The sequence below is a fragment of the Nematostella vectensis genome, chromosome 15 (assembly GCF_932526225.1).
Source record: "Nematostella vectensis chromosome 15, jaNemVect1.1, whole genome shotgun sequence".
Lineage (NCBI taxonomy): Eukaryota > Metazoa > Cnidaria > Anthozoa > Actiniaria > Edwardsiidae > Nematostella > Nematostella vectensis.
The window spans coordinates 8,727,563-8,753,310 of NC_064048.1; the positions used below are offsets into that span (position 1 = coordinate 8,727,563).

At 38.4% G+C, this 25,748-nt stretch overlaps 2 protein-coding genes across 7 annotated transcripts in view; one reads left to right on the forward strand and one right to left on the reverse strand.

Annotated features, from left to right (window-relative positions):
- Positions 1–25,748, forward strand: part of LOC116601842 — a 34,791-nt gene that overhangs the window by 7,311 nt on the left and 1,732 nt on the right. For all 5 annotated transcript variants that reach the window (XM_048722897.1, XM_048722899.1, XM_048722898.1 and 2 more), the window contains 2 exons: positions 22,835–23,058; positions 23,890–24,122. In XM_048722897.1, the coding sequence (XP_048578854.1) occupies positions 22,835–23,058; positions 23,890–24,122 (457 nt within the window). The remainder of the gene's footprint in view (positions 1–22,834; positions 23,059–23,889; positions 24,123–25,748) is intronic.
- Positions 7,870–20,074, reverse strand: LOC5512458 (SAFB-like transcription modulator). 2 transcript variants are annotated; one of them, XM_048722895.1, is made up of 4 exons: positions 18,569–20,074; positions 16,056–16,124; positions 9,324–9,844; positions 7,870–8,866 (listed from the first exon to the last, which is right to left on the reverse strand). In XM_048722895.1, the coding sequence occupies exons 1-4, from the start codon at positions 18,593–18,595 to the stop codon at positions 8,149–8,151; spliced, it is 1,335 nt and encodes a 444-aa protein (XP_048578852.1). In that variant the 5' UTR covers positions 18,596–20,074; the 3' UTR covers positions 7,870–8,148. The 2 variants fall into 2 exon arrangements, with proteins under 2 accessions (XP_048578852.1, XP_048578851.1); XM_048722894.1 differs by lacking the exons at positions 16,056–16,124; positions 18,569–20,074 and adding an exon at positions 13,941–16,023.

Here is a 25,748-nt window from a genome sequence, read left to right on the forward strand (position 1 = left end):
ACGTCATCAATCACGTGACCGTGGGAAAAAACATTTTCTCGAGTTCCTATTGAGAAAACATTACGAAACTTTCGAAATATGACAAATAGCACATGGGATTTTACAATCATGAACTTTTAAAATATGACGTCATCAATCACGTGACCGTGGGAAAAAAGTCGATATCTAGAGTTCTGACTGAAATAACATTGCAAAACTTTCGAAATACGACAAATTATGTATGTCGTTATTAAAGCCTAACTTTTTTGGAATGTTTTCGTGATTTACTTTTATAAAAACTTTTAGCAGGCAACTTGACAGTACAGCAGGTAACTCGTGATGCAGTGGGAATATCGTATTCGTCGTTATTAAAGCTTCACTTTTTTGGCATTTGTAAGTGATTAACTCGAATAGAAACATATACTGGAAATATCGTATTCGTCGTTGTTAAATGTTCACTTTTGGCACTTGCACGTGATTTACACATCTTAACCTGCACTGTAATTCCTACCGTTTCTCTGCCGTATCTACGCGTATTATTTTCGCTCGATATGGGCCATCGCTTAAGCTCATCGATTATCAGTCACTAACCTAGAGCGCGAATCCTAACAAACTCTCTCTCTACACGACACAATATAAAAACCCATACTCAAGGAGCCAACTGTCCAATACTTATATAACCACTATCTATCTTCTATTTGCCATCATTGATTTGTCCCCTGCACGCTTTCAGATATTATTCCTCACCGGTCTTGTTATTGACTTGATTTTTCACAAGCTCACATTACACTCACAGGAAATTATCAACAGGTAATTATCACCCTCGTTCAAAGGTCAAATACACTGTTCTGCCCTAACTCCAAGCCCGTTTTCTACATTTCATTTATAGCCACAACTCTTAACTAACATCCCCAATGCAATACACCATATATAATAGCCATAATTGCACACTTTAACCCACACACTAACGTCTATCACCATACATTTTATAACCCCACACAGCCGCCTCGGTACGAATACCAGATTTAAATGTTCACTTTTTGGCATTTGTACGTAATTTACTCGAACAAAAACATATAACAGGCAACTCGACAGTACAGCAGGTAACTCGTTATACACTGGGAATATTGTATTCGTTGTTGTTACAGCTTCACTTTTTGGCATTTATACGTGATTTACTTTAATAAAAACATATAGCAGGCAACTCAATAGTACAGCAGCTAACTCGTTATGCGCTGGGAATATCGTATTCGTCGTCATTCAAGCTTCACTTTTTTGGAATTTGTACGTGATTTACTTTAATAAAAACATATAGCAGGCAACTCGACAGTACAGCAGGTAACTCGTTATGCGCTGGGAATATCGTATTCGTCGTTGTTAAATGTTCACTTTTTGGTATTTATACGTGATTTACTTTAATAAAAACATATAGCAGGCAACTCGACAAGCAGGTAACTCGTTATGCGCTGGGAATATCGTATTCGTCGTCATTCAAGCTTCACTTTTTTGGAATTTGTACGTGATTTACTTTAATAAAAACATATAGCAGGCAACTCGACAGTACAGCAGGTAACTCGTTATGCGCTGGGAATATCGTATTCGTCGTTGTTAAATGTTCACTTTTTGGTATTTATACGTGATTTACTTTAATAAAAACATATAGCAGGCAACTCGACAGTACAGCAGGTAACTCGTTATGCGCTTGGAATATCGTATTCGTCGCTGTTAAATGTTCACTTTTTGGTATTTGTACATGATTTACTTTAATAAAAACATATAGCAGGCAACTCGAAAGTACAGCAGGTAACTCGTTATGCACTGGGAATATCGTATTCGTCGTTGTTAAATGTTCACTTTTTAGTATTTATACGTAATGTACTTTAATAAAAACATATAGCAGGCAACTCGACAGTACAGCAGGTAACTCGTTATGCGCTGGGAATATCGTATTCGTCGTTGTTAAATGTTCACTTTTTGGTATTTGTACATGATTTACTATAATAAAAACATATAGCAGACAACTCGACAGTACAGCAGGTAACTCGTTATGCACTGGGAATATCGTATTCGTCGTTGTTAAATGTTCACTTTTTAGTATTTATACGTGATTTACTTTAATAAAAACATATAGCAGGCAACTCTACAGTACAGCAGGTAACTCGTTATGCGCTGGGAATATCGTATTCGTCGTCATTCAAGCTTCACTTTTTTGGAATTTGTACGTGATTTACTTTAATAAAAACATATAGCAGGCAACTCGACAGTACAGCAGGTAACTCGTTATGCGCTGAGAATATCGTATTCGTCGTTATTGAAGCTTCACTTTTTCGTATTTGTACATGATTTACTTTAATAAAAACATATAGCAGGCAACTCGACAGTACAGCAGGTAACTCGTTATGCGCTGGGAATATCGTATTCGTCGTTGTTAAGCTTCACTTTTTTGGAATTTGTACGTGATTTACTTTAATAAAAACATATAGCAGGCAACTCGACAGTACAGCAGGTAACTCGTTATGCGCTTTGAATATCGTATCCGTCGTTATTGGAGCTTCATTTTTTCGTATTTGTACATGATTTACTTTAATAAAAACATATAGCAGGCAACTCGACAGTACAGCAGATAACTCGTTATGCGCTGGGAATATCGTATTCGTCGTTGTTAAATGTTCACTTTTTGGTATTTATACGTGATTTACTTTAATAAAAACATATAGCAGGCAACTCGACAGTACAGCAGGTAACTCGTTATGCGCTGGGAATATCGTATTCGTCGTTGTTAAATGTTCACTTTTTGGTATTTGTACATGATTTACTTTAATAAAAACATATAGCAGGCAACTCGACAGTACAGCAGGTAACTCGTTATGCACTGGGAATATCGTATTCGTCGTTGTTAAATGTTCACATTTTAGTATTTATACGTGATTTACTTTAATAAAAACATATAGCAGGCAACACTACAGTACAGCAGGTAACTCGTTATGCACTGGGAATATAGTATTCGTCGTCATTCAAGCTTCACTTTTTTGGAATTTGTACGTGATTTACTTTAATAAAAACATATAGCAGGAAACTCGACAGTACAGCAGGTAACTCGTTATGCGCTTTGAATATCGTATCCGTCGTTATTGGAGCTTCATTTTTTTGGAATTTGTACGTGATTTACTTTAATAAAAACATATAGCAGGCAACTCGACAGTACAGCAGGTAACTCGTTATGCGCTGAGAATATCGTATTCGTCGTTATTGAAGCTTCACTTTTTCGTATTTGTACATGATTTACTTTAATAAAAACATATAGCAGGCAACTCGACAGTACAGCAGGTAACTCGTTATGCGCTGGGAATATCGTATTCGTCGTTGTTAAGCTTCACTTTTTTGGAATTTGTACGTGATTTACTTTAATAAAAACATATAGCAGGCAACTCGACAGTACAGCAGGTAACTCGTTATGCGCTTTGAATATCGTATCCGTCGTTATTGGAGCTTCATTTTTTCGTATTTGTACATGATTTACTTTAATAAAAACATATAGCAGGCAACTCGACAGTACAGCAGATAACTCGTTATGCGCTGGGAATATCGTATTCGTCGTTGTTAAATGTTCACTTTTTGGTATTTATACGTGATTTACTTTAATAAAAACATATAGCAGGCAACTCGACAGTACAGCAGGTAACTCGTTATGCGCTGGGAATATCGTATTCGTCGTTGTTAAATGTTCACTTTTTGGTATTTGTACATGATTTACTTTAATAAAAACATATAGCAGGCAACTCGACAGTACAGCAGGTAACTCGTTATGCACTGGGAATATCGTATTCGTCGTTGTTAAATGTTCACATTTTAGTATTTATACGTGATTTACTTTAATAAAAACATATAGCAGGCAACACTACAGTACAGCAGGTAACTCGTTATGCACTGGGAATATAGTATTCGTCGTCATTCAAGCTTCACTTTTTTGAAGTTTGTACGTGATTTACTTTAATAAAAACATATAGCAGGAAACTCGACAGTACAGCAGGTAACTCGTTATGCGCTTTGAATATCGTATCCGTCGTTATTGGAGCTTCATTTTTTCGTATTTGTACATGATTTACTTTAATAAAAACATATAGCAGGCAACTCGACAGTACAGCAGGTAACTCGTTATGCGCTGGGAATATCGTATTCGTCGTCATTCAAGCTTCACTTTTTTGGAATTTGTACGTGATTTACTTTAATGAAAACATATAGCAGACAACTCGACAGTACAGCAGGTAACTCGTTATGCACTGGGAATATCGTATTCGTCGTTATTGAAGCTTCACTTTTTCGTATTTGTACATGATTTACTTTAATAAAAACATATAGCAGGCAACTCGACAGTACAGCAGGTAACTCGTTATGCACTGGGAATATAGTATTCGTCGTCATTCAAGCTTCACTTTTTTGGAATTTGTACGTGATTTACTTTAATAAAAACATATAGCAGGAAACTCGACAGTACAGCAGGTAACTCGTTATGCGCTGGGAATATCGTATTCGTCGTCATTCAAGCTTCACTTTTTTGGAATTTGTACGTGATTTACTTTAATAAAAACATATTGCAGACAACTCGACAGTACAGCAGGTAACTCGTTATGCACTGGGAATATCGTATCCGTCGTTATTGGAGCTTCATTTTTTTCGTATTTGTACATGATTTACTTTAATAAAAACATATAGCAGGCAACTCGACAGTACAGCAGGTAACTCGTTATGCGCTGGGAATATCGTATTCGTCGTCATTCAAGCTTCACTTTTTTGGAATTTGTACGTGATTTACTTTAATAAAAACATATAGCAGGCAACTTGCTGTACTGTCGAGTTGCCTGCTATATGTTTTTATTAAAGTAAATCACGTACAAATTCCAAAAAAGTGAAGCTTGAATGACGACGAATACGATATTCCCAGCGCATAACGAGTTACCTGCTATATGTTTTTATTAAAGTAAATCATGTACAAATACGAAAAAATGAAGCTCCAATAACGACGGATACGATATTCAAAGCGCATAACGAGTTACCTGCTGTACTGTCGAGTTTCCTGCTATATGTTTTTATTAAAGTAAATCACGTACAAATTCCAAAAAAGTGAAGCTTGAATGACGACGAATACTATATTCCCAGTGCATAACGAGTTACCTGCTGTACTGTCGAGTTGCCTGCTATATGTTTTTATTAAAGTAAATCACGTACAAATTCCAAAAAAGTGAAGCTTGAATGACGACGAATACGATATTCCCAGCGCATAACGAGTTACCTGCTGTACTGTAGAGTTGCCTGCTATATGTTTTTATTAAAGTAAATCACGTATAAATACTAAAAAGTGAACATTTAACAACGACGAATACGATATTCCCAGTGCATAACGAGTTACCTGCTGTACTGTCGAGTTGCCTGCTATATGTTTTTATTAAAGTAAATCATATACAAATACCAAAAAGTGAACATTTAACAACGACGAATACGATATTCCCAGCGCATAACGAGTTACCTGCTGTACTGTCGAGTTGCCTGCTATATGTTTTTATTAAAGTAAATCACGTATAAATACCAAAAAGTGAACATTTAACAACGACGAATACGATATTCCCAGCGCATAACGAGTTACCTGCTGTACTGTCGAGTTGCCTGCTATATGTTTTTATTAAAGTAAATCATGTACAAATACGAAAAAATGAAGCTCCAATAACGACGGATACGATATTGAAAGCGCATAACGAGTTACCTGCTGTACTGTCGAGTTGCCTGCTATATGTTTTTATTAAAGTAAATCACGTACAAATTCCAAAAACGTGAAGCTTAACAACGACGAATACGATATTCCCAGCGCATAACGAGTTACCTGCTGTACTGTCGAGTTGCCTGCTATATGTTTTTATTAAAGTAAATCATGTACAAATACGAAAAAGTGAAGCTTCAATAACGACGAATACGATATTCTCAGCGCATAACGAGTTACCTGCTGTACTGTCGAGTTGCCTGCTATATGTTTTTATTAAAGTAAATCACGTACAAATTCCAAAAAAGTGAAGCTTGAATGACGACGAATACGATATTCCCAGCGCATAACGAGTTACCTGCTGTACTGTCGAGTTGCCTGCTATATGTTTTTATTAAAGTAAATCACGTACAAATTCCAAAAACGTGAAGCTTAACAACGACGAATACGATATTCCCAGCGCATAACGAGTTACCTGCTGTACTGTCGAGTTGCCTGCTATATGTTTTTATTAAAGTAAATCATGTACAAATACGAAAAAGTGAAGCTTCAATAACGACGAATACGATATTCTCAGCGCATAACGAGTTACCTGCTGTACTGTCGAGTTGCCTGCTATATGTTTTTATTAAAGTAAATCACGTACAAATTCCAAAAAAGTGAAGCTTGAATGACGACGAATACGATATTCCCAGCGCATAACGAGTTACCTGCTGTACTGTAGAGTTGCCTGCTATATGTTTTTATTAAAGTAAATCACGTATAAATACTAAAAAGTGAACATTTAACAACGACGAATACGATATTCCCAGCGCATAACGAGTTACCTGCTGTACTGTCGAGTTGCCTGCTATATGTTTTTATTAAAGTTCATTACGTATAAATACTAAAAAGTGAACATTTAACAACGACGAATACGATATTCCCAGTGCATAACGAGTTACCTGCTGTACTGTCGAGTTGCCTGCTATATGTTTTTATTAAAGTAAATCATGTAAAAATACCAAAAAGTGAACATTTAACAACGACGAATACGATATTCCCAGCGCATAACGAGTTACCTGCTGTACTGTCGAGTTGCCTGCTATATGTTTTTATTAAAGTAAATCACGTATAAATACCAAAAAGTGAACATTTAACAACGACGAATACGATATTTCCAGTATATGTTTCTATTCGAGTTAATCACTTACAAATGCCAAAAAAGTGAAGCTTTAATAACGACGAATACGATATTCCCACTGCATCACGAGTTACCTGCTGTACTGTTAAGTTGCCTGCTAAAAGTTTTTATAAAAGTAAATCACGAAAACATTCCAAAAAAGTTAGGCTTTAATAACGACATACATAATTTGTCGTATTTCGAAAGTTTTGCAATGTTATTTCAGTCAGAACTCTAGATATCGACTTTTTTCCCACGGTCACGTGATTGATGACGTCATATTTTAAAAGTTTATGATTGTAAAATCCCATGTGCTATTTGTCATATTTCGAAAGTTTCGTAATGTTTTCTCAATAGGAACTCGAGAAAATGTTTTTTCCCACGGTCACGTGATTGATGACGTCATGAGAATAACTAATACGGCGTTGTCTTCGTTATTACATTTGTACACTTAGGTTAAAGTTTGATGACTATCGGTAAAAAGGGGACGTAGATATCGCGACAATTGTGATGTAACGACTTGCCTGCTGGAACGTTCAACGTCACACAGTCACGTGATTAATAATATTTGATATCATACATGCATGAATATGTTTGTTGTACTTTTTGTACAATCGTGTCAAAATTTCGTGACAATCGGCCATATACCTGCCGAGATATTACACAAATCATCACATTTGAGTTGCCTGCTAACTTCACCGAGTTGCCTGCTGAGTTGCCTGCCAGCTTTACTATGGTATATATATATATAGTGTTGGTTTGAGAAAAATACAAACTACATAGGTTTCCCTACAGGTCTGTTTCGTGGTTGCCCACTCATCAGGGGATTTAATGAGAATATTCCTACCATCGTATATATACTATTAACATTGAAATTTACATAATAATAGACTGATAGTTTTAGCTAAGGCGGTAAGAGGAACAATAGCGAGTTACATTAAATATGCGGGGCGAAAACTAACAGTGCGGAACGTGTGAAAAATTGATAGCGCGAAAATTTACGGTGACGGGATTAACAGTTCTAATTGTTTCGTAGCAGGGCTTTGTTTCTGTGGCGGCACGAGGACACGAGCTCATTGCGTTTATTTAGAGTTGATTTTGATGCGTTTATTTAGAAGTCGATCAACAGACGCCTATCTGCCCTATCTTCAGACCAAGCCTCCTTTGACCAGACCGCGCCACCTTACCAGAAAGCACTCGAAGATAGCGGATACAACTACACGCTACGCTACGAACCCAACATATATATAATGCTTTACAATATAATATGCATTTGTGGTGGTGTATCAGATAGCCCGATATGAAGAGCATCTGGTATTGTGTCATCCATATCGATATCGATGTAGGGCTTTCGCCCGTCATTGATGGTCACAGAATCCTCTTCGACCGAAAGAGGCACGGGCTGTCCTCTTGAAACCACATTAAGGATTTCATTGCATGCTTGTGATATTTCATCGGAAGGATAAATAACAGTGTTTGGATACTTGCATAGCTTAAAGTACAAAGGCGTTGCACTAACCGACCCTGCCCAATCATAGACGGCTTGTACACTTGATCTTACGTGAAACCTTCTCTTTAAGACTCCCATGCGAGGATGTCGTATACGTACCTCTACCGACTGATCCCCAGGGGCGGGTTCATCAAGCACTCGCCGTCTTCTTTTTTGGCGTATTTCTTCTTGCTTGGTTAGTTCCTGCTCTTCTTCTAGACGCAGACGATCTTTTTCCTTGTCTATTCTGCTTGATTCCTCTAACTGTTCTCGCTGTTCCTTGAAAATGGCTTTTCTCTCCTCAGATGTGCCGATCAATTCACTTTGGTTGTCTTCTCTACTTGTCCCTAGTATGTCCGCGAGAGCTGCCTTGTCAAATTCAAAAGAAGGTCCTGCTTCAGAGTCTGCATAGCCACTATCAAATACTGATTTAAGAAGATCAATGTCACTGTCACTGTCTTCTAGGTTGTTTGCTTTGCCGCAGCTATAAGATCAGAGAAAATGTTTTTCATAAGAATATTTCTAACCCGCGACAAACGATGTACTTTGGAACCAACATGTCATATAAACACAAAACATAATTGACTCTACTTGAAAGTGTACTTAAACATAGGGTGTTACCCAATCAAATGCTTCGACGTCCCGTAAACGTTTCAATGGCCAGTGATAAATAATCACTTACAACGTCGACACTAACGCATTCATTTAAATTGGCTAGGAAAGTCTGTCAATCGGGGGTGGTTTGAATGATAGAACAATTGTGACATTTGTCAAACGACACTGTAATAAACATTTTTCATTTGATTGACAACTAATAAGCATTCCGAGCACCCATAGAACCACGCGACCCCAAAAGATTATCATTATTATCTAAAAAGAATGAAAAATGGCATTTGTGGTTGTAACACCGCTTTAATTTATTCTCAAACTGTAGGCCACACCTGATACGTCGACGACTGCACAAGAACAGCCTTGGCCTTGAAAGACCCGTGTCTCTCTTGTAGTCTTCGTACTTGAAATCATCATCAATTTCCTTCTCAATTTCTGTGAGCTTAAAAGTCATAAGCTCTTGACGACCTTCCGGACTCTCACCCTCAGGAAAGAAAAACGCTTTCGCTTTCGACATACATTCTTCTTTGGAAGCATTCCTTGGTAATTTGCACTCTCTGGATCCCCCACCATTATTTGTCTTTTTCTGGATATACTCCTTTCTAGACTCATTCCAGTTCTTCCACCCAAAGTAGTACGTCAGAGTGGGAGCATTCTTACTCGTTGAGGCATTATTAGTACTTTTCTGCTTCCTTTTTTTGCTTGCATCTAAGAGGGACCGCACACGTTCCAATTTTTCTTCACGAACAGAGTTTTTGAAATGGTTAATGATTAATAATCTGTCCCCAAGACAGTCAATACCTAAAGTCTTAAGATCCTCGTGGCTTAGCAATGTAACAGTTTTGTCATCAACCTGAAACAAAAATAAGGTTATTAAAGAGAGTTAAAGTTAAGGAAAACTATTAGACATATGTCATTTTTAAACATTATGTTTCACCCCTCCCCCAAGGGCTAAAATAAACTTAAATGCCTATAGAAACAATTGCTGTATTTTCCACAAAGGGGCTGATCTACACAGATAACAGCTGTATTAGATAAATAATAATATATATTTGGGTAAAAGCTCTCACCGGGGGCCAAAACAGTGCTCAACTTGACAGGACTAACATAGGTGGAGAGTTCCTTAAGTTAGTTGATATGTGTCCCTACTGTCAGCAACTTAGCTTTAGCTGTATGCCAAATGTAAAACAAATAATTTACATGCACAATAAAACCATTTTGAAAAGAAGTGCCAATGTACAGGGAGAGAATGATAGAAGATGTAATTGGAGGAAAAGGGAAGAATGTCCTTTGGTGAATGCCTTGTAAAAGAGGTAGTTCACCAAGCAAAAGTAGAGACAGGGACAATGAGTTCAAAACGAGATGTCTTCATGTGTAGGCATAGACGTAAGTTCCTTCTTAAATTTAGCAATTCTAAAGTGGGCAACTCGTCAGGCTTGTAGAGGTTCAAAAAGTAATGAAGTGCGCACATTGACTGTGACGGTTTTGCGTCTCACGAAATCGATCCATATGTAGTAGTAGTGAACTTTGATGTAAATGTAAGATATTTTAACTAAGGAGTGGATCCATGCAGTGGATCTACGAAAATGCACGGAGTTTTATACATTCCAGGGTTCAAAATAACTTTTTTAAATCCGCTAGATTTTGCCGGCTTTCCAGATTTTGGTGGCGAAAAAAAGCCTTCATCCCCAAATTATGAAAGGAAAATACAGAAAAAAAGAGCCGGCAAAGACATGAAAACAGACAGACAGACAGACAGATAGACTTTATTTAAGACACGCTTGCCCCGTCAACAACAGCTGATTTCCACAAGGGGCGTGTGGAAAAAAAAAATATATATATATATCTATAATAATTAGAAATATAACTATAAGTAAAAGTATTTAAATAAATAACGAAAGAAAAAAAACTTGATCTATGTGGGTATATAATACTATAAATACGCTAAACTAATTATTTGTTTAGATAAAAGTGTGAGCCTCTAATTCTCTGACAAATGATGATAAACTTGTACAATCTCGACTAGCCTCTGGGAGGGAATTCCATAATTTAGCTCCATCATAGCTGAAACTTTTTTTCATAAATTCAGTTTTTGGGAGTGGCAGCTGTAGCGAGGTGGAGGAGCCTCTGAGATTGTAATTTGTAATATTTTTCTTTAAGCTGAAAAGGTCCGTGAGACAGTTTGGAGCCATATCATGCAAAACTTTAAACATTTGTTTGGCTTTTGTCTTTGCTCGCTGGGTCTCTAAATTTTGCCAGCCCAATTCAGCTAGAGCCTCTGTGGCAGGGGTGTCATTTGACCTGTTTGTGATCACCCTTGCCGCCCTATTTTGCAATTTTTGAAGACGGATTGTGTTACATTGCCCAAGAGTATCCCACACCTCGCTACAGTAGTTAAGGTGTGGTTGGATGATTGCATTATAAATAGAGACTAATGTATTTTGATTAGCAAATTCAGAAATTCGTTTCATGGCTCCTATACCAGAACTGACTTTTTTAGCAAGAGAATCAATGTGCTGATCCCAATTTAGGTGTTCGTCAATTTCCACACCAAGAACCCTACTTTGCTGAACTTGTTTTAGTTCCTTGTTATCAATAGAAATAGAAGGTTTGCAAGGAAGGGTTCTTAGCTTGTGGTGGGATCCTATTAATAAGAATTCTGTTTTTGCTACATTGAGACTTAATTTATTAGCCAAGAGCCATTCTTTCACTTGCTCAAGGTCCGAATTCATGGCCAACTCAACTTCCCCTACAGTACTACCAGACGCTGTCAAGTTTGTATCGTCAGCAAATAATCTAGGAGTAGTGTGCAATAGACACTCTGGTAGATCATTAATATATAAGAGGAAGAAAAGTGGGCCAAGAATTGAACCCTGAGGAATGCCACATGTGATCTTACTTTCAGAGGACACTGTACTGTTTAGCTGGCATTTCTGTTTACGGTTGGACAAATAAGATTGAATTAATAAAAGGGCATTTCCAGTGATACCATTCAATTCTAGTTTTCGAAGCAAAATGTCATGATTAACGGTATCAAATGCCTTTTTTAGATCCAAAAATACAACTAAATTAAACTTTTGTCTGTCCATGTTAATATACCAGCTATTAGTGCTATCAAGGAGAGCAGAAACAGTAGAGTGTAGTCTTCGAAAGCCAAATTGTTGTTCGGATAAAATTTGGTTTGCTGTAAAATGATCGTATAACTGTTCATACATTATTTTTTCCATTAGTTTGCTAATCACTGGTAATATACTTATTGGTCTATAGTTGTCGGGAATAGTCTTAGAGCCTTTTTTAAAGAGGGGCAAAACCCTAGCCATTTTCCACTCATCTGGAAAACAGTTGGAAATTATAGAGTTGTTAAAAATGTAAGTGAGAGATGGAGAAATGGCATGGGCTGCACACTTGAGTATTTTTCCAGAGATTTTGTCAATACCAGTCGCTTTGGCATTAGAAAGGCAACCCAAAAGCTTTAGTACTTTTGTATTGGATACTAACTTAAAACGTGACATTTGAGCACTACATGGCTTAATAAAATGCTCAAATGATTTACTAGGGTTTGCCATTGAACTTGCCAATTTTGGACCAACATTAGAAAAATAATCATTAAATGCTTCGGCAATATGTTCTTGTGAAAAAAGGCTTTGGTCGTCAAATTTAAGTTCATTTACAGTTGTATTTTCTTTGGTGCGACCAAGTAGACTATTTATCGTTTTCCAAGCCTCTTTGGGATTATTCTTTTGATTTGCAATCTTATTACGATAATAGTTGGATTTGGCTTGGCGCAAGGCAATGTTTACTTTATTTCGGGATGCCTTAAAATCATCCCAGTCATTACGTAATTTACTCACCATTGCTTTACGCTTTAACTTATCTCTGTTATTAATTAAATCTTTGATCTCTCTGGTCAGCCATGGGACATTAAATGCTTTTTTTCTTTTAGATTGTACAGGGGCATGCCTGTCTAACACGTTTAGAAACAGGTCTTTCCAATGTGCCCACATCTCATTAGTGTCATGACACAAAACAATCTGTTCCCACGACTGAGTAAGGAGGTCCTTTACAAACTTTTGTTGATCGAAATGTTTAAAATTACGTATTTCAATGGTTTTTGCTTTATCTCGCGCACACCTATAAGGGTTTATCTTTCTTATTCCATAGATCAAACTATGATCACTCGGACCAATGTGAATTACGCCTGATGAGTTTATTTTGTCAGGAGACGATGTGACAATGTGATCAATTAGGCTTTTAGAATCAATTGTTATACGCGTAGGCTCGTTTATCAACTGGGATAGTTGATATGCTTCATAAATTGATTTTAACTTTTTTGTTTTATTATCAAAGACTTTCTTCTTAAGTAAACAACAATTTAAATCCCCAAGAATCACGTGCTCTTTGTCTTCATCGTCTACTGCCTTTATTAACTCTTCGAAGCGATTAAAATATTCGATCGGAGACTCAGGACGATAGACAACACTAACAATGAAAGGCCGACTGTTTGGTTTACGAATTTCTAAACAGACAGCTTCGACATCTTCAGGAACAATTTCTTTTCTATTAACACAATTGATGGAGCTGCGGATATATACACACACACCGCCACCATCGCGATTTCTGTCTTTCCTGAAGATATCATATCCATGAATTTTTAATTCATCGTCTGTATAAGTGTCATCGAGCCTGGTCTCACTAAAACCTAAAATATCGAATGAATTCATTAATTTAGACGTCCGAATTTCATCTATATATTTTGGAATACTGACAATATTTAAAAAAGCCATTTTGAAGCCTCTAGCTGTTGGGCCAGATGGAATATAATCATTGTTAGATGAAATATTTTTAGAAAATAATTTAGGCTGGTCGAGAAGTGAATAAGCCGGCGAATTAGCGCTCACACTTTCACCCAATCACTTATTTAACATTGAATTAAAATTTTTCTGGAGTACCTGGGTGCCTGACTTGATCAAGTGAAGTCCTTTTGTATTTAGATGAGCCGATGTAATGTTGGTATTAGGGACAAATTCCCAACCGTTCTGGTTACAAAAGGAACGAAGTAAACGATTCGTTTCCTTCACCCGGCCGGTAAGCTCCTCAGAATCCGATCTTGTTATTAACCCCGACACAGCTACAGAAATATCAGCAGATTCGATTTGATGTGCGAGATCTACAACTCCGTCAGCGACATTGTGGGGCTCCGAGTCTCGGAGATCGTTTGTTCCGATGTGAAGTACAATACTCTCAGGTTTTTTGCGAATCAATGGCTTAATATAGTCAGCCATGTCACTAACCCGGGCTCCAGAAAAGGACTTGACATTCACTCGCTGCGATGCATTGGATAAATTCCACCCATTAATGTACTTAATCATCGAATCACCAGCGATGACTACCTCAGAGGGCTTTCTGTGCTCTTGTTGTACTGATCCAGATTGCTTAGCTCCATTTACGGCCGTAGATTTGTTAGATTTCTTATGACTTCGTTTTGCGTTGGCATTTTTCTGATTGGAGCGTTTGTTTTCCGCGGCTGGGTTGCTCTCTTTTGTCTCGGTTTCCAAAACTCCATCTTTTGATTGGCTGGGCAATGTATCACAATTCAAATCAAGTACTTGATCTTGTGACGAGGGTTTGTTGTCAGGATGATTTTTGTACAAATCTTTACTTAACATTGACACAACCAATTTTAGTGAATCTCTCTCTTCCCTGATCTTATCCATGTCACTCTTTATTAGCCGAAGCTCTTCTCTCAGATAACCATTTTCCTCTTTAAGCCTTTGAGCGGACTGAAATGATTTGTATAGATCTTTAAGTTCCAATACATCACGCTCAAGATCGTTAAACTTCTTTAGGGAAACATAGTTGGTCGATGTTAATTCTTCCGGTTCAGTTTCTTGTTTATTGCCGGCGTCGGCTTTACTTTCAACAGTGCTATCAAGATCTATTTGTGGCGGTTGGTAATTTGAATTTTGGCGGGAGATTTCGTAATCTAAGATGTGAGTCCTAAGTCTTTCTACAAGCACCGATTTTAAACCAGATTTCGGAAGCTTTCTCTTTCCCAGTTCGGTTTTAAGATCTGATATATTGAGTGATTCTAATGTTTTCCCGTCGAGCGCTTTCGTGATGATAGTTGACTCATCCTTTAGGCCCTTGAGCTCGGCGACTTGATCACATTTTTTGGTAAAATTCAGCGAAGACAAAGCAAACAAATCCACTGGTCTCGATAAATCCATGCTACTGAGATCTGATACTGACCATGAGCGAGTCCTGGATGGACTTGGAGAAGATGAAATTACGTTTTCAGAGGAGCGATCTCTAGAGCGTCCTTCCGCCATGACAGCCACAGTATCGATGACGACTTCACCGGCAGCCGGCTGCTTGTTAACAAAAAAGATACCCAATAATAATACCCATGGATATTTGTCAAATAATTTATGAATGAACAAGCTTTGAGCCACATGGTCAACATCATTTTATGACTGATAAAGTACACGGTTTTACTGCTGCAACAAAACAACAAACTATGTCACGATAGTTGATTGACAGTCTCTTGTAGTTTTACGTGACGTCACTTAGAATAGGAGGCACTCATGAAAGCATGGCTGACACAGCTCGGACCTTGTAAACTACGTTGTTGTTTCTAATAAATATTACCTAGAGAATCAAGACAAACTATAGCTGGAAATAGCTAGAAATAGTCACAATGATAATCTTTTACAGTGATATTCAAACAAGTGCGGTTAAAAGCTTTTGTTGAAGGCAAGATTTTATATTATAATTGTTGGAAGCAAATTTTAAAAATAAGTATGGCTGGCTGCGTTTCCTGGCCAACTTAGAATTGATTTTTCTGTGCAAAGTAACAACTTTGGCTAAGTCAAGATGGCTAGAAATGGTTAATGAAAGTTCACAAAGATAGAAATAATATAACTGCAGGGTGTAGTGCACCATATTATTGAAACTCAATATACTTATATAGTTGGGACAGAATTTCTGAAATAGGCTATATATATATGAATATATTATATTTTGTATAAAAATTTTACACATTATTATACAAAATGTAATCATACCTTTTCCAACAGAAATTTTTGGATTATAGAATCGTCAGCTTGAATTTCTTCGCGAAGAAATGTTACAACCTGAAATTATATACAATCACTGTATTATAATATAATGTGAGCTGAGACCATACTTGAAAATTCTCCTCGAGGGGGGGGGGGGGGGGTTACGCAGCCCCTGTTTGGGTATAGGGGTACCACCTAGGATCTGTTACCCAGACTTTGTCTTGGACAAAATGTCTGCAAAAATAAGTCCTGTTTAGGACAACAACCACAACTTTCATACTCGTGATATAAACCACTGTTGAAGTCCAAGATCCGACTTGCATTACAATGCTGTTTTGTTTCATATCAATATTTGGGTGACCTTCAAACCCGCTCGGTCAATCTCTGGGAGGCCTGGGTCTAAGGGCTTTTCAAGATTAGTGAGATGAAAATTTAACCAAGCTGTCAGGTTTTTTTGGACAAATTCTTGCCACGAGTCTCAAATTGACAGGAATCAGCATTTTTCACCATATTTTCTGGAGATCAGGGAGCGGGAAAACTTTAGCTCTCCTAAATATGGGCATCAATGACCATATAAGGCAATGCAAACGAAGGACACTATCCTTGAGGAATATGTTTGATATGGTGTTTTGAATGCTCAAAACTCTCATAATTTTAAAATACAACTTTCCCTTGTTATTTTATCCTTTAAAAATAGAATTGAGTTGTTTTAGTTGTAGGATGGATTGGAATTCATTGTGATTCAAGCATATTTATAAGTTAACTCATCTCATTTGCATACGATTTCAGCCCAAGAAACCAATGGTGATGGTGACAGTGAAGTCGGATCCATTGGCTTTAAGTACAAAGGGCTTAAAATGTATACAATGTTAAGGACAGACATCTTTAAATGTATACACAGTTTAGGACAGAAAAGGTAAAAAAACCTATCCAACAGCCAGCAGCCCAATTATTTTAACCTCCGGCAGAATTAGAGAAAGTTGTTGAAATTGAAATGTGAAAAATCACCTGTGAAAGTAAACAACAAAACAACCCCCCCCCCCCCCCCAAAAAAAAAAAAAGGCCCTGAAAATTTAGTTAATGCAATTAGTTCACACAATGCTTAAAGCCCCATTGGCAACCAAAGTGATTGTTTTTAAAATAGCGCCATTGTCTTGCGAACGATTTGATTGGAGGACTAAAATTAAAATATGCACAATCATTCACTACCGACACCCAAGGTGTGTGTTTCTTCTTGTTTTCGCCGGTAAAGAAAGCTTTTCACCCACTGTTTCCACAGTATTAAGGAAGACAAGAACATAACGTAACGAAGAAACAACCAAGCAATGCGTGTTTCATGATAAGGATCATTGACAAATAAAGATTGATGTCATAGAGAAAGATATTGGTTTCCACACGATCACTCAAACTTGAAACTATTCTTTATTTTGTCACTGATAAGTACTATAACTTGTATTTAAAACTCTAGGTTAATAGCTAAGAAGCGAGAAGTCGAGAAGAATATATGCCAAACACACAGAAAAAATATAATTCATTGCTATGATTTGCAAATTTAACTCACGGCAAATAAAACTACATACATTGTTTGTTTCTCTTGCATTTTTCAGGGTAACATTGAGGCTCAAATTTGAATCGAACCTGCTATTTTCATTCCCTCTATATGTGAATGAGTGGCTCAGAGTCTGAAAAACTGACTTCGAGGAAAACTAAACAAAAATTCCTTTGTAGTCGTTGTGATTGTTATCATGCGAAGGGTACAAGATTTCCTATAGGCAAGATACTGGCATCGACATCATACCTGTCAACCTCCGAAAATCTCAAGGCTTGAGAATTTTTTGGGGGAGGGGTGGGTGTATTCATTTTTTTGGGGGAGGGGTGGGTTTAACCTTGCAGGCGTTTGCCGTATAGAAAGCTCTCGCGAACAAATCCACTTATAGATCTCACAAGGGTGTTAGATAAATTGCGCTACGCAAGGGAATTGTTGTTTCAAATATTTTAATAGAAAATAGGCAAAATGGCGATTTTCTATGGAATAATTTTTCGGAAGCGATAAAAATCGCTAAAAAGCGGGAGATTTGGTGCTCAACGCGGGAGAGCGGGAGAAGGGGTCCAAAATCTTGAGACTCCCGCCTAATGCGGAAGAGTTGACAGGTATGCGACATGAATGCAAAAAAGCGAAGGACTAAAGCAAAGATTGTTCTTATCTTGTGTCAAATATACTCATAAAATGCAAAAGGGATTCTGTATTGTTCTTGGACGTCAGTGAATGATTAATACAAGTTTTACGAACCTTGTTACATACATGAATTTTCTGTGACCTAAGGCCTTTGGCTCAAAGTGGTAAAACCGCTTTCATATGACATCGCATAAATGCGTATGAAAGAGCTTCATTCAGAAACATAACAGGTCTTTGCAGGCAAAAAATCAACTATTATAGAACACACAATCTCATATTTGTGTTATTTTAATCAACGAGCTCGAAATCCGTTTCTATGTTGGTGAATATTGGCTTACATTACCTTATTTTCGTTCGCGCCGCTCTCCATCTTGCTGAACTCTGTAATTTCTAGAAAGTAGACCGCTGACCAACACGACACGTGCTTTTATCTGATGTCATCTTGCACCTGACATCTTGCATCGGACATCTAATATCTTGCATCTGACATCTTGCATCGGACATCTAACATCTTGCATCTGACATCGTGCATCTGACATCTTGCATCTAACATCTTGCTTCTGACATCTTGCTTGCATCTGACGTCTTGCATCTGACATGGCCCCTATGGGCTTCCGTAGATAGATTTCCAGCGGCAAACAAAAATTTTCCGTCTTTTGTGTGATCTCGTGAGGCAATCTCTGGGTCGTACAGCGTGTGACCACTCCCCTGCAGGTCTTCTACCAATAGCAATCCCAGAAAATGTTCAATAGAAAAGTGGGCCAGGCTTGCACACTTCTGCTCGATCTCCATGTCTCCATCCTATGAATCGCAGCTTGTTCCGTCATTGGTAATGTACTTGACAAAGTCTCCTTTCACATACTCCTCTATTGTTACCCACTTGTGCTGTCCAAGCTCATTTGTCATGTATACGGTATTGTAAGACAAAGTATTGCCATACTCCTCAAGGCAGTCTCCCTTGACTAGCTCATCGCGCAACTTTTCAGCGATGTTTTTAGCAAGCATGTGCATTTGCACACTTGCCGCGTGTGCTGTTCAGCTGTCAGATTCAACTTTTGCACGTCCTCCAAGGTTTTAGAGAGGAACTTTTTGACGACCCACGTCTTTCCACTGAAGCCTTTGTCGTGGGACTTGGCTTTAAAGGCAAGCCGAAACCCGCCACTCGCAAACGGCTCCTTTTCGATACTGAAGTCCACCTCCCGTGGACGACTGCACCATTTCATTTCGTTGATATCAAATTCATGTATTTGTATTTGTTCTAGTTTGTCATTGATGGCTGTCCCCAAACGCACCATTTCAATAATAGACAAACTTTGGGGTATTTCTTCGCGCTTGCATTGGCGTTCCTTGAAGATTTAACGGGGCTTGAGTTTGGTGCAATTCCGGAGGCGGCGGCTTTCCTCTTTCTCGTCTCAGCACCCTCCGCTTCAGTTTCATCATCGTCTCCCTCGGCTTCAGAATCGATGAATCTGACGTGTATCAGTTTGAGGTCGGGTCGAGGGTCTTACATGATGGACCTTGCTCGCCGGCCAGAATATCGCAGACATTATTTCCTATCCGATCTCGAAAATGAGATCGGCATCCCTCTTTTATTCCGGCGAAGTTGAGTTCGTCGAATTCGTACGGGACGAACTCACGAGGTCCCATCCGTGAATACTTCTGCGCACTGTCAAACGACCTTGCTTTATCAAATTATTTGAATTCTTTCCAATCCGTTTCTCTTTGACATTCTTTATGAACTGTTTCCAGTCGGCCATATTGTAAGTACGATGTGCTTAGGATCAAATCGGCGCTTTGCGCTGTTCAGCTGTTGGGCTCGCGAGGCAATGAAAATGACAACGAAAACCCCTCACGTGTGTTTGTTTTGTAAGGGAAGTTAGCTGACTTGCGCTGTTGGGGGCACGGGGCAATGAAATTGACAACGAAAACCCCCCACGTGAGTTTGTTTTGTAAGGGAAGTTAGCTGACTTGCGCTGTTGGGGGCGCGGGGCAATGAAAATGACAACGAAAACCCCTCACGTGAGTTTGTTTTGTAAGGGAAGTTAGCTGACTTGCGCTGTTGGGGGCGCGGGGCAATGAAAATGACAACGAAAACCGCTAACGTGTGTTTATTTTGTAAGGGAAGTTAGCTGACTTGCGCTGTTGGGGGCGCGGGGCAATGAAAATGACAACGAAAACCCCTCACGTGAGTTTGTTTTGTAAGGGAAGTTAGCTGACTTGCGCTGTTGGGGGCGCGGGGCTCCGATGATGAAGTGGATTGTGTCTGTCGACAGGGTCCTTGTTTGTATAACGCCTGAATGCTTCCCGAGGAGTTTGGGTTGCGCCTCTCCGAGGTTCGTGGTGCACTTCGTGCACCTTCGTCGGTACTTCGCCTATTCGATATGTTCGGCGGTCTTCAACCGACACTTGCCGATTGTGCCTGTTGACAGACACAATCCACTTCATAATCCGAGCCCCGCGCCCCCAACAGCGCAAGTCAGCTAACTTCCCTTAAAAAACAAACACACATGGGTTTTCGTTGTCGTGCTCCCTTGCAATGTTTCTCTAGGGACAAAAACAAGGCCCAATAGGCCAGATCTCTAAGAAAGGGGTCTCTCGAATAAGTGTTTAGAAGAATAAAGTCTGTACTCCTCGCTTGTTATTATGCTTAGGGCCGATGTGCACCATGGGATACTATGGCAGCGATAGGCCGACGAGATTTTGCAATCATTTTGCTTTTAACATTGATTGCGTTTTCAAATTGTTTTTGTTTTACAATCTAGTTTGCTTTTAATTTTGATTTCGCTTTCAAATTGTTTTTGTTTACAATTAAGTATGCTTTTAGATTTGATTTCGCTTTCAGAATACTTTGTTTAACAATTCATTTTGGTTTTAACTTTGATTTCGCTTTGAAATTGTTTTGGTTTTACAATTTAGTTTGCATTTAACATCGATTTCGCTTTTAAATTATTTTTATTTTTCAATTTATTTTGCTTTTGAATGAAAAAAAAATTGATTTTTCCTCCAAGAAAATAAATAAATCGAACGGCAGCGATCGGCCACCATTCACTTGTATCAAGCTTTGAACGATGTTAATAATTTCCGTATAGGATTATTTGAACTGTTTAACTGTAGACGAGAGCCATAAATATAGGTAATTATCACAGTTATCCAAGCAAAATTGCTCTCCCTCGCGACAAATTTCAAGCAAACTTCCACAATTTGCATATTCTAAAAGTATTACTACTTACTTATTACTCTTGAAAATAAACAAAAGTACAATAACAAAATGACTATTTTGCGTGTAAAATAGAGTTACCTAGCTTTGAAAATGATATATAGTTTTTTTGCATGTCCTTCAAATCAACAGAGCACAAGAAATGTCTAAAAGGCGATAACCTTTTACCTTCTTTCTAGTCTGATTTGAATCACCGTTTTCTTGCGGGGTGCTTAATTGCTTTAGCTGAATAGTTAATGTGTCGGCAAAAGTTTTCACCTGTTTTACGCTTTCTAACTAAACATGGGGTTGGAAAGAAGTGGATGTTCGGGGATGTCTCTCTTTCTACTGGTTATGAATGGTACTTATCAGATCGGAGGTAAAGGTAACTAGGACAATTAAGCAAAAAGCAACTTATATAGTGCTAACGAGGAAACCAGAAAGTTTATTTTTTTCTTTTTCTTTCATTAAAGGGTATATTGAAGGGGTATACTAAAGTGTGATTTTTTATATATCGTAATCATATGGACAATGTATTTTGCCGCTAAAAGCCGAAGTGCGGGAAAAGTTTGTCACCCAAATAGTCAAATGGTTTCTTAGTTCAAGTCGCCTATTAGAGACAACAGTTGGAAAATATCAAGTACGAGAAAAAAAAAAACGCTTGTAAAAAATAAGGGGAAGATATTAGGTGTGGGATTTCCGGCAATGCGCCCTTTGCACAACCTCGATATGCTTTAAAGAAGGCCACGCCGCCATTTTATATTCCCGCTCAATTCCGAGTCACACAAAGAGTCCATTTCTATACCGCTAATTCAAGCGAGAATCCAAAATATAAAATATCGTCAATCACGTATCAGAATCCATTCGTAGATTGTTATTTTGAAGTTTGCTTGCGAATAAACCGCTGTATATCATCGATAAACAATAACGAAAGAGTGGTTGACCGACATTTTTTAAGATGAAGAAAAACAGGTGCAGATTTCTACTAGGATAACACCTGTTTTTGCCATTACGTTATCCACTGTATAAGATTGAGAAAAGGCTAGTTTTTTTCCGCTTTTCAATTAAACCCTTCTGTCTTGCTGGGAAATAAATCAACACAAGGTTGAAATGGTACGTTTTACGCCTCTGTGGAAACACCGCAGTTACGCTGGAGTGGAGCAAAAGAGACTTCAGTCGGATTTAGGCGTGTATTTATAGTGTAGTATATACCAACCATTAGTAGTCTGTAAACTCCGAGCGCCCTAGCCGAAAAATAATTAGCAAAAGCGGGCGGCACGCGCAAAAGCAATTGCAATAATCGACGCAAAAGACAGTTTTTTTGTTAGCACCCAAGGGGCTCTGCAATCAAGAGGGAAACTAGTCCAGTCTGTTATGGGCAAGGAAACATTTACATTATTTAATATCTTATAGCGATCCTGGCAACAAATGTGGCGATATGGAAACCTACCGTTCAGTCAAGTACCTATCGTTCAGACTCGAAAGGCGATGGTCTCTCAAACCATGCCGTGGATGGGAACAGAAGCGGAAATTATTATCAAAAATCGTGTTCATCGACTACAGCTCAAACAAATCCGTGGTGGAGGGTCGACTTGCAAAAAAGCCACGAAAAATCTACGTCTCTTTGTTGTGAATAGGTAATATTAACGGACGTCAAAAGAAAGTCCAACCCCTCTCATTTAGAAAGCCAGATTAATATTTTTGTAAGTGAGTATGATGTCTGTGCCGCTGCAAAGAGAATCCATCGTTGCAAATCTTCATCTGTTACCCACGTCCCTCTAAGCGTATCAAGGACAGCGACTATTAGGGAATTTCCTTTATAGCGTCGGAAACAAAATAGATAAGAAAAAACGAGTCGATTCTGAGAAAGGAGTTTTGGGCAAACTTGACTCTGAAAATATATCAAGCCGAATAAAAACAAGGATTCTCTCAGATATAAAATGGTTGGTCCTTGGATCTATAAAACTTACTGTAAATGATCTAATAAACGCCCGGGGCATTTATTGAATTTCGATGGTCCGTGTTGTTGCGCTCAATAGATAGGAGGCGTTTATAAGATAGGGGCGCTCTTTGTACAGGGGGGTTATAGTTTCAGTCAGGATCACGTTAAATTGTAGCCTGCGTAGCAAGCATTTCTCACAAGCCGAACTCAGATTAACTAAATTTGATTTTTACCGAAATTCCTATGTCGTTTGTTTTTAAGCTGGGAGGGAGGGTAGGGCGAGCGTTGAATTGAGGGATGGGGGGGGGGGGGGCGGGCGTTTAGAGAAGGGCGTTCATTCAAAACTTGTAAGCTTAGGGGGGGCGCGTTCATTGAATAGGAGGCGTTCTTTAGATAAGGGGCGTTACTAGATCATTTACGGTATTTCCTCCCGTTTGCTCTCCTTCCATCTGCCTATGCTTTTCCCCACCTTTTTTTTCTCGTTTAACACGCTCTCGAATAATATATGGTAACTGCTTGACAACAGAGCCGACTGTTGTGGCGAGCGACTCGACAACTTTGAGATACGCATCGGCGATAGCCTTGTAAATGACGGTAACGACAACCCTAGTTGTGGGTCATCGTACATCATCCCACAAGGGAGGGGCAATACCATCGCCTGCCATACCCTGCTAAAGGGTCGTTATGTCAACATCTGGATCCAAGGACCCGATAAAGTGTTGACCTTGTGTGAAGTAGAAGTGTATCCGTTCATAGAAGGTGAGATTGACCTTGTGTGAAGTAGAAGTGTATCCGTTCATAGAAGGTGAGATTGACCTTGTGTGAAGTAGAAGTGTATCCGTTCATAGAAGGTGAGATTGACCTTGTGTGAAGTAGAAGTGTATCCGTTCATAGAAGGTGAGATTGACCTTGTGTGAAGTAGAAGTGTATCCGTTCATAGAAGGTGAGGTTGACCTTGTGTGAAGTAGAAGTGTATCCGTTCATAGAAGGTGAGATTGACCGTTCATAGAAGGTGAGGTTGACCTTGTGTGAAGTAGAAGTGTATCCGTTCATAGAAGGTGAGATTGACCGTTCATAGAAGGTGAGGTTGACCTTGTGTGAAGTAGAAGTGTATCCGTTCATAGAAGGTGAGATTGACCGTTCATAGAAGGTGAGGTTGACCTTGTGTGAAGTAGAAGTGTATCCGTTAATAGAAGGTGAGATTGACCGTTCATAGAAGGTGAGGTTGACCTTGTGTGAAGTAGAAGTGTATCCGTTCATAGAAGGTGAGATTTTGCACGAACTGGCTACTTGGAAGAAATGCTCCTCGTAAGAACTATGCAAAGTCCCGTTGTCCTGCGGCAAAATGCTTTATCATAACTTTTCCCACATAGGATCTTTTTTATACCAAACATGCAGGCAGGAAATATAAAAGATAGTTAGATTTTGGAGACATTGCTTGAAAAATGACCTTATTGAGGCCACATTTGTAATAGCCTACCACATTTGTTATAACGGCCACATTTGTAATAAGGTAGGCCACATTTGTAATAAGCTATCCGATATCTCATTGAAAAAAAATTTGGCATCAGACATCCAAACTTGGTAGGTGTCATGTAGGTGTCAAGGGGGCTGCAACCAGGTGGTCACGTGATATGTGACGTCATCCATGGAGTCATTTAAAATAAAATAAAAATTTCATGATAGACACATCGTCAGGCTGTCAAACATGAAATATGCCATGCGAGTGTCAATAAGGTGAGACAGAATGGTCACGTGACGTATGACGTCATCGACGACTTTATTCAAATATTTATCTTATGTTCAGACATCGTCAGACATCCAAACTCGGAAGATATCATGTAGCTTAGGTAGGCAGATCGAAGAGAGATACCTTATTACACTTTATTTTCGCGACGTCAAAATTTCGCGATTTTGAGATGGAGATATTTCGCGACACTTTAAATTCGCGATTTTCCTATTTTCGTAAAAATCAGATCACTTTATTTTTACGATTTCGCGATTTTGGGATAATAAAATCAAGCAAAACAAGTGGAATTAAAATGTGCTGTTATCATCAAAAACTGAAACAATTTGTAACAAAAAGATGCGTGGGCTAAATTTAGTTTCATAAAAAACTATATATACAAGTCCAACTCATACCCTTACGGTACTATATGTACATTAGATGACTAAATAGTGTTTAGTCTTTGAAAAGTGTTTACATAAAGCTTATTAAAAGGCTTCTTTGTGTACTCACTTAATTTTCGCGCATCCTAATTTTCGCGTCAATTTATTTTCGCGAATCTTTAAATTCGCGAGATTAAATGACGCGAAAATAAAGTTTAAGGTAGATCATGTAATGTGCGACTTCATCGATAGCGTTACAAACAGTCATAAAGCTTT

Coding starts and splice junctions, on each gene's coding strand:
- LOC5512458 (XM_048722894.1), bottom strand. CDS start 15,320: ATGGCGGAAGGACGCTCTAGAGATCGCTCCTCTGAAAACGTAATTTCA. Junction 9,845..13,940: donor TGATCAAGTCAGGCACCCAG/GTACTCCAGAAA, acceptor TTTTTGTTTCAG/GTTGATGACAAAACTGTTAC. Junction 8,867..9,323: donor TGCAGTCGTCGACGTATCAG/GTGTGGCCTACA, acceptor CTGATCTTATAG/CTGCGGCAAAGCAAACAACC.